We start from the raw sequence: 9961 nt of genomic DNA on the forward strand, positions 1-9961 counted from the left end.
TTTATTATTGTTAATTTTTTGGATAATATGTATATTTTAGTATTTCTAATGCTACAGGGACGGTGATAGTAGAATTTACACATAGATAAGACTACATTTAGCCGTCCCTGAAAAATAGCTGTTAATGGTACCATAATAAATACTTTTATTACCTTAAGCTACTAAAATAAAATCTTAAATGTTTATATTATCTGAAAAATGTTTTTGTTCTTTTGTCTCTACAATAGTAGAACCTAGTCATTATGATATTCTATTATCTAATTTACATATTATAAGTATAAACATTTTCAAAAATTTGATGTACAATGTACTCATATTCGATTAAAACTTACTTCAGTTTAATTTGATATTGGAAAGGAATCATAGGTAAAATTAGAATTTAAAATTTTTTTTTAAATATTAATTGTCACAAATGAAGGAATTTATTTTAGTAAATATATTTTTAATTGATTTATGTTTTTACAAACTCATTACAACTCTAGAAAAACATTAATAAATGTAAAATGTATTAAAAATGAATAAAATTACAATATACAATTAAAATATCATTCTATATACTGATTTGAATTACCATTCTGTTTAAAACATTAAACATTTTCAATATTTTATTTCATTGTGTCACAAATATTATTTAAAAGATATGAATATTCTTTTAATCTTCCCAGCTCATCTGCCGTTAATTGAGTTTTACTTACAATATCATTCAAACAGTCAATATCTTTTTTCAATGTATCCAATACTTTACCTAATTTACCATTATATGAACACATGTGTTGAAATTTTCCACAAAGGGACAATTGTTCAAAATATTGTATCAAATCATTATGATTATAAGTATGACTGATTTTCATTTCCAAATAATCTGTTATAATAATTCGAACTTTAGGTTGTTTAAAGAGCATATAAATTAAGTTATTTTGACTTTCAGTAACACTGGAAATATACACTATAGTTTCAACTGTCCATTGTCGTACTAATGGATGATGATCAAACAAGTACCGAAGAAAAATGTCCATAACTAGTTCCACATGAAACCTTGGCATATGCAATAATATTGATTGAATCAACCGTAGTCTACATCGCTTCATTTCTGTAGTATCATCATTAGCCCAGCTACTCAGTATTTTAGTAGTCTAAAATTCAACAATAATAAGCATAAACAATATTTGATAGAATGGTACTACAATTTGTTAATTAATGTAATCTTTTATATTATAATTTAATTTAATATTGTTGTACCTTTGGAATAATTATTTTCAATAATTTTTCAGAACGAATACTGACTTCAACTAATGCACATAGGAATTCTGGTGGGTACTCGTCTTTAATACAACTCCATAAATGTATTATATCCTCATTTAAGTGTTCAAAATTCATTTGCTCTGGTAATATACTTATGATCTTTATCTATATAAAAGAAAATAGCATGCTATTATTATAATATGATTTATTTGATTCCATGAACATGCTATATTTAACTAAACATAGACAGTTACTGTAAATTTGAATACAAATTAAAAAAAGAAGAAACTTTGAAGCAGCAAAAAAAATAAGTTTTAAGTACCATTTCTGATAATTGATTGTATTCTGAAAGTGTTGAAACATGAAGTATTCCAATAGTAGATTTCAGACTTGGTAATTTTAGTTGAGGACAACAACTCACTAATTGATTTTTATTTGTTATTAATGAGAAATGTCTTTTCAATAACATTTCAAGATAAATATGCTGCGGACATTGAGTAAAACATGGAAAAACAATCAATGCTTCAAAAAGTCTAGCTAATTTTGAAAATTGTAAGATACGTAAATCTGGTGACAAATATCTAAAACAAAATTGGAATTTACTTGTAATTATTTTTGAGAAAAAGAAATAAAGAAAATCAAACCTCATAATAATTATCCATAAATCAGTACTAAACATGGCTGGCCAATACTCAGTATTGAGAATATTTTGAATTAAAATGTTCTCAACATTTTCAAACAAACTGTAATCAGACACTAGTATTACTGACGTTAAATTAATCAGTAGATCTTCGTAGATATCTGTATTGTAACAACACATTATAGATTCCGCAGATCTTATCAAATTAAAAACAATGCAAATAATCTGATGAGCTTGTTGATCACAGGGAGTTTTTGTTAGACGTTTTATAAGCAACATTGCAATGTACATGGCAGACATCTTTCGACTTGAAGAGTTGCTATTAATTATTTCTTTACAGCTTGACTGAAATGTCTAAAATATTGCAAAATTAGAACTCATAATTATTTATAAGTTTAAAGTTTAGTTTTTCATTTAGGCTTCTTAACTATTTTTTTGTTAATTATAAATAGGTACATGAAGAGTATTTTAAATTACCTCCAAAAATGTATCATCTAATAACAACACTAACTGATCAACAAATTGTGATAATCTATTTTTGACGGCAACAGCATCTTGAGTGTCAGATAACCAGTAGCTAGAATGATAAATGTAAAAAATCACTATGCGTAAAATAACACAAATTATATTTGATTATAAGGATATTATTATATAATATTCATACCTATTTAAGAATAAAATAAACTCTAATAATATGTTATGAGATTTTGATACACAACCGTACGAGCAAAGCTTAACTAAAACACTCATCATATACATTGATAATTTCAATGAGGCTTCATCATTGTAGTGGAAAGATGAGATTGTTTTCTTAATTTCTGAGCATATAAAATTAATTTGTTCATCATTGATGATATTATCTTTTAATTCTGCAGCATACTTCTTTAACATAGTAATATATGCTTTCCAATGAGTAGCCATAATTTTGTTACTAATATTATGTACTGATTCAGCACCATACCAAATGTTCTGCAACACTGTATACACACAAATATTCAAATGCCTATTTTCATCTTTGTATAATAATAGGTATATTAATATTATTTATTATTTTTTTATAATATACCTATATATTTGTATTCAACCATGTGTTATCAACATGAAACATATCGGTATTTATCAGTTTACAACCCTCCAAACATGTAATTTTTCAGTAAACTCATTACTCAATTCAGCATGTTATTGCGACTACCACAGATTAACACTGCCTTCTATTATTTTTAGAAAATATTGTAATCTACAAGACAAAATAATACAATAGTAGGTCTGCCTTCCAGCGTCAAGCACATAAGCGCAACTAGGGGGGGGGGGGGCTTAGCCCCTCAAAATAAATTATTCAATTCTTTCCTAAAATATTAACAAATCTTTAAAAATTAAACTGCATTTCTTATTTTTTTTTTTTTGGTAAAAAAATGTACCTTATTATTTTTATTGCCTCTGATAAATATGGTAAGTATCATAAGCTGTATGCTTGTATTTGTTTTAAGGAAACAATTTATGTCGGTATGATATAATAAAAATATAATAAAAATCCCTGACCCTAGGAAAAATAACTCCCAGGCTACAATATTACTGACAACCACATGCCATTTTTAAAACATAATTAGTGTAATTATTACATTATTAATATTTAATTAAAAATATTTTATTATACTTATATAATATAGATATACTTTTCATCAAAAAAATTAATATACAATAAATAATATTCAAAAAATAACAATAATATTGTTTTGTTTTATATCACAATGTGAAACAACATACTATGTTAATATTTCTTTTAAAAGATTACTGATTAGGTACTTACATTCATTAACTATTTGTTTAATAATAATTTAATTTATTTGATGTATCGATCATTTTATTTTATAATCTTTTAAATATTGTATCTACCTATATTAAGTAAAACTTATAAAATCTACTTCTAATAATAATTATTATTTTTTACACATCATTAAAATATTATTAGGAAACGTAATATTATACTTCGGGGATATATTATAATGTATAATATAAAGGTATTAATCAAAAAATATTATTGTTAATGTTTGAAAATTATAATATAAATATTAAAAAATAAGGTAGGTATAATTAAATAATTGATTTTGTTCGTATGATTTTTTTTATATTTTTAAGTGAACATATATTGGGGTGTGGGGGCATCACCCCCACGGGTTACTTTTCATGTAATGTCAGGTGGGGGCTACAGCCCCCCAACATTTCAGCCCTAGTTGCGCCACTGGTGAAGCATATAAAAACAATGTACAACAGACAACAAACCATTTTAAAACCATATGCTTTACGCTGTAAGTTTTGTTGTGCAAACAACATTATAACATTATTAATTTGTCTTGTAAGTTACAAAATTGTTCTAAGATAATTTAAACACATTATTTGTTTTCTCTCTCTAGCTCACGACCATCATGGACAAGACACGATCACAAAATCATTTTCTCCATGTTTTTGAGTAATCTTAGAATAAAATCAACAATTACAAAATTATAGATAACCATATTTTTGAGGGTTTGACATACCAATTTGTCTAATTTGCGTCTCAAATAATTTAATATCCATTTAAATTTACAAAAAAATGTTTTATAACAATTCGAATATAAAGTAAAACCACGATAAAATATAAAATCAATGTCAAACCATAAAAAAAATTATTTAGGTGAATATGCCTTGTCTATGTTATGTGCGGGTATGAGATAGAAAACAGATATTGAGCTGACATCCACTTAAAATAACATAACACACACTGTTAACCTGTGATAGTCTGTAATTGCGATAAAAAAAATTGAGTCTACCAGAAAAGTGTATAAGTAGTCATAATAACTGATAAGTACCAATATAATATTATTATTTTACCTCTTAGCAATAAGCTTAAATCTCCATTCAACGAGAAATCAAATTTCACTTTTTCTAAGATACTGAAAAATAATATTTGTATTTCAGACGCTTTTTTGAATAATTCGGTGAGCAATTTCTTTACATTCATAATTAAATTGCCATAAATCAGACTGCTCTCTGAACAATGTTTAAATGAAGCAATTATGCCTTTTTCATATGATAAGAATCCACTAACTATACTGCTTGATTCACAAGATCGATCCTGGATACATTCCAAAGAGTTTTTCCCAGTGTTCAGTATTTCAATGCAACCCTGGAAATCATTCAAATTTTTTATGTTTAATTGTTCATAGAAATGATTAAGATATTACAGTACCTGCAATAATGTATGTACGGAGGATTCTTTACTTCCTTCATAGTTTGAATCACTAACAATTTGTTTTATGTCGTTCAATTTCTATAATCAGTTAAATAAATACAATTAAAACATTTGGTGAAACACTTATTATTTATTCATAATTAGATAGCTAATGGTCTTAATACTTTTATCAGATCTGTGTAACAATAATCGTCTAAAAACATTTCTTCAGTACTGTCGTCCATTACTTTTCCTTGGTACTCGCTAATGATATTATAATAGATATTAGTAGATTAATAGAAAACTGTTTATAACATGTATTATAATATGCGTCAAGATTAATTGCCTAAAACATAAATCATTTCATAAAATAATATACATTAGTACAACACTACGTTTTTACGACTGTAAACTTTATAGAGTAAACTGAACGAAATTCTTGAATATCGATAATGAATTGGCGCGATATGTTCTTATCACTAAAGGCATTGAATGATAACATCAAAATATCTGTAAAATTCACAATCTCTATTATGATAAACGCATAATAAATTCATGACGAAATAGATCTATAATAGATTCTATTTTGTCATGATAAAATTGCCCGCTCATGACTCGTAGGTATGAGTGTACCTATGACCACAGCCGTGGATATGACTATAATATTATATAATTACCTACTATAATATTAGGTACTATATATTATTATATATTTTAAATTTTAAATAAACTGCAAATCTACAAATGTTTCGTTTATCTATTTGTTTTGCGTACATTATGTAGATGTTGCTATATATGGTGGTTCAATTAAAGGTAGATAGGTTTAAAACTTTAAAAGGACCGTTGAACATTAGGTATGGTTTATGAATCTTAAACGTAAGCCGTAATTCTTAAATAATAGTTAATATGGTGAACTATTTTAGTATAAGGGCAAAATATAGTTTTTCTACCCACTCAATAAAAAATACTCACCCAGTGCCCAAATACTAAAATATATCTTACTGCTAGGCGGAAATTGGAAAGTTCGAAGCCTTCGTATAACGATTGAATAAATAATTTTAATATTTTCCATTTTTATCCATGTAAAAAAAATTGGAATATTTTTTATTAAGTACCTAGCAAAAGTGGTAAATGTTTTGACTGAAATATTATAAGTTGTAACATTAACCCACCATAATTAGGCATTAGGTAGCTATAAAGTTATACCAAGTTTCCGCCTATTTCCAACATCAATATAGGCATAACTTTTCATTATATATTAACTAACGTTGTGAATAGATTCGTGGAATAAAGTGTATTAATCTAAAAATAATGAAAATTTAGTTACGTACTTATACTTACATATAGTAGGTATATAGCCATATAGGTATTAGTTATAATAATTTACTAAATAAATAACAGTAAAAACTATAATTTTTCTGAATTTACAAGGAACCTTGAACAGAATTTTCAAGCCTACGCTATCCAGATTGAAAATGTGATACATTTTAACTACAAAATGATTGTGATCGACATAATATTATACCTACCTACATAAGAAAAAACCTAAAAAGCGGGTAAGTGGATGTATCTCTGCTGTACAGTAAGTTACAAGTGGGTCACTGTATAGGATTGTATTTAATTTGAATTCAATGATATAATATCTTTGTATAAGAAAAACGATTCTGAGCGAAGACGATCGGTCAGCCTCGGTGGTCCGTAGTGGACTTATCTCAAGTTGTCGGCGAATGAAGAAATTTAAATTTAACATTTGAATTTGTATCACCTTTTTTTATTAAATTAAATGTTTAAATAAATAAGTTAGAATATTTTTCCACAACATAAACTTTCTGATTTTATTTTGTACCTATAAACTATAAAAGAATAAAAAAATAAGGGATATAAAGAGGGAGAGGGGATAGAAATCAGGTCGTGGTCCGTGACGGTGAAAAATATATAAAAGTGGTCCATGCCTAGTGTTGAGTTGGGAACCACTGCAATAAATTATAATATTACTAAGTATATTTGATGACATTATTGTGAATAAAGTACTTAATTGATATTTAACCTATTTATGTGGAACTTTGATTTCAATTTTTAATTTTTAGCTATAAAAGTTGAACATTTTATACATTTTTAACTATTAAATTAGGTCAAAATTTGAACTTTAAATGATTATGAAAAAATTGTGCCTATAGGCAATATACCTATAGGTATGTATTTTTAATATTTTTCAATTGTTATTGTAAAAATCAATCCTGTTCCCGTGTTTCATATAGACGATGGACGCGTATCTTAGGCAGACCGATGAAATTTATTATAAAAACCCTACTCAACTACTACTCAAGTACTGAACTACTGAAGCCTCAATATTAGTCGATTTAGCTCTGGCCAATTTTATTCGCCGCTACCTTCAACGAACAATGTTGTGCGCGAGTTAGCGTGTAGCGACTATAGTCCGATTACACTTGAGACTCTCAAGTTGATTAATTAAATTCGTTCGCTCATTCAGTAGCCATTAGCCAATAATCGCTATACTCGCTATCACACTAGATTCCCTCACTAGAGAGTAAAATTGTAATCGTCAAAACAGCTTGGAAGTATTTAGAACACAACAGTTTTTAAATTTTATTACATCAAACATTTTAAATTCTAAAATTTAGAATGAATTTCGAAATCAAACTAAAAAAATTATCCACTAGATGGCAGAACTTAATATTTTTTTGACACTGTCACTTTAACAACTATTTATTTCCAAAAGTACTTTACCACAGCTCCTCAAAAATTCGAATTTCATAATTTTTTTATATCACATATTTAGTCTGCAATTTATATGAATTTGTATATCCATTTTCCAAATTTGTACATTTCCATATTTTTTTTAGCCCCACAAATAAAATACCGGTGTAGTGCTGTAAGAACGTACCATTGCCAAAATTGCGAAAATTCTTACGACCCCCTCCTAAGTTCAAAAATCGATTTATACATTTGGGCATTTCTCCCCCAATGGAACCGATGGTTTTTGATTTTATCATTTAGTACATAATTCGTATTTATTTGTATTTGATTAGGTAAATTAGGTAATTTTGACCACTATATTTGAATTAACTAGGTATGTTTTAATATTAAAGAAGCACAAGACACAAAAATAAATAATTTTAATTTGAAAGAATGTTCAGAATAAAGGCGAAAGCTCAACGTTTTTACTCATATTATTATTCAATGGATTATGAGGAATTGAAAAAAGACGTGGGACTTCATAGGGTCGGCAATTGCCTAGGTATCTTATAAGTGTAAATGTTACTATCTTCAATCTTCACACAATAATTTACCTACTTTTAAAGTATATTTTCTAATTTTTGTTGTATGTATATATGTTATGTGTTTTTATGTACTGAAAACTTTTGTGGAACCAGAAATCTTTAGTTTTTTTGTAATATGTAAAATGTTAGTCCAAAATAATCTTTGCGCTGCGCAGTGACCCACTTGTAACCTACTGTACAGCAGAGCGACCCCCACTAGCCCACATTTTTTTTTATACTCATCCACTTATCTAAACTTTAAATACTTTTAACTCATGATAGATATACTTGTCTTAAATTCGATTTTTAAGTACCAATATACTAAGAAAAATATTCAGCTTTAGAATATGAAACTAAAACTGTATGTTTTCATTCAAAAAAGTAAAAATTAAAAAAATATATAAGGCTGCTTTCCTTTCTCTGGATTTAAAAAAATTCTTTCCTATATGACCAATAAATTATAACAATAATGACACAATATTTAAGTAGTTTTTACAACTCATATATTTTAGTAAATTACCAGGACTAACTTCATTGACTGCATGTTTGTGTAATTAACGTAAAAATTGACCTGAAGTATTATATGATACAACAGCATAGACTCAATTCTTAAGGCATTTACTTGAGAATAAAAACATTTTTTTACATGAGTTTTAAAATATTGTCGTATATCAGCGATCCAAAAGATAATGGTTTGAAATAAAGTTGAAGTCAATTCCAACAATGAATGAAATAATAGTGTATTTTTAGTAATTATAAAGCACAAAAGTCGTATAAAATGTGTGTATATGTGGCTGAGCGATGTGAAGGTGCTCTGGGCTCATTATTTAATACTTATATCATATAGTTTATTATAACTACTATAGATTTGTTAAACAAATTATAAATTATATGTAAATATGTTACATATTTTCTTTGTTTCATACAATAAACCAACTTTTAAAAATATTCACTTAGAAGTTGACGACTATAAACTTTTAAGTATAATAAACATTTTATTTTTATTTTTCATCAAAATGAAATATTTCATGAAAAATTCATGAAATATTTCAAGAAAATAAATTTCATGACATTTTAAGACCCTACCTATATGTATGGTACTACGGAAAGGACATAATATATTACATAAATAAAATATTTAAACATCGAATCGTCAAGAGGACGTCGCACCCGCATAATATGTTGTCTCCGCCTTACATACACGTACGGCATACCAAAAACGTTTGAACCGAGAATGTTACAGTCATAACTAAAGAACGAAATTTTCATAACACTTTTTTTGAAGTTCCGATGACGAAAAAATAAAAACTAGCCAAAGTTCTCCTTTTTATGTGGTGAAAATGTCGTTTCTTAGTTATGACTGTAGCCTTCTAGGTTCTTTCCCGCGTAAAACAGTTTTTACTATGATGTACAGTTGTAAGACGGAGAGACACATGCGGGTGCAACGTCCTCTTAACTAAAATAAATAATAGGTAATATTATATATTATTGTGTTGACACGAAATATGGATTACACACGCACAGTAACTTACACCATAATATTAATACAAATCCTTTATATTATAAAAATGATTGAATTCAGCAACGTTG

At 27.1% G+C, this 9961-nt stretch overlaps 1 protein-coding gene across 1 annotated transcript; it reads right to left on the minus strand.

Moving 5' to 3' along the window:
• Positions 1-421: 421 nt before the first annotated feature.
• LOC132936451 (uncharacterized) lies at positions 422-5540 on the minus strand. The gene is made up of 9 exons (XM_061003181.1): positions 5276-5540; positions 5109-5189; positions 4751-5045; positions 2547-2859; positions 2360-2459; positions 1887-2236; positions 1565-1823; positions 1240-1407; positions 422-1133 (listed from the first exon to the last, which is right to left on the minus strand). Exons 1-9 carry the CDS (start codon positions 5333-5335, stop codon positions 606-608), a joined length of 2154 nt encoding a protein of 717 aa, XP_060859164.1. The 5' UTR covers positions 5336-5540; the 3' UTR covers positions 422-605.
• Positions 5541-9961: the final 4421 nt, after the last annotated feature.

The sequence above is a fragment of the Metopolophium dirhodum genome, chromosome 1 (assembly GCF_019925205.1).
Source record: "Metopolophium dirhodum isolate CAU chromosome 1, ASM1992520v1, whole genome shotgun sequence".
In the NCBI taxonomy this organism is placed as follows: Eukaryota; Metazoa; Arthropoda; class Insecta; order Hemiptera; family Aphididae; genus Metopolophium; species Metopolophium dirhodum.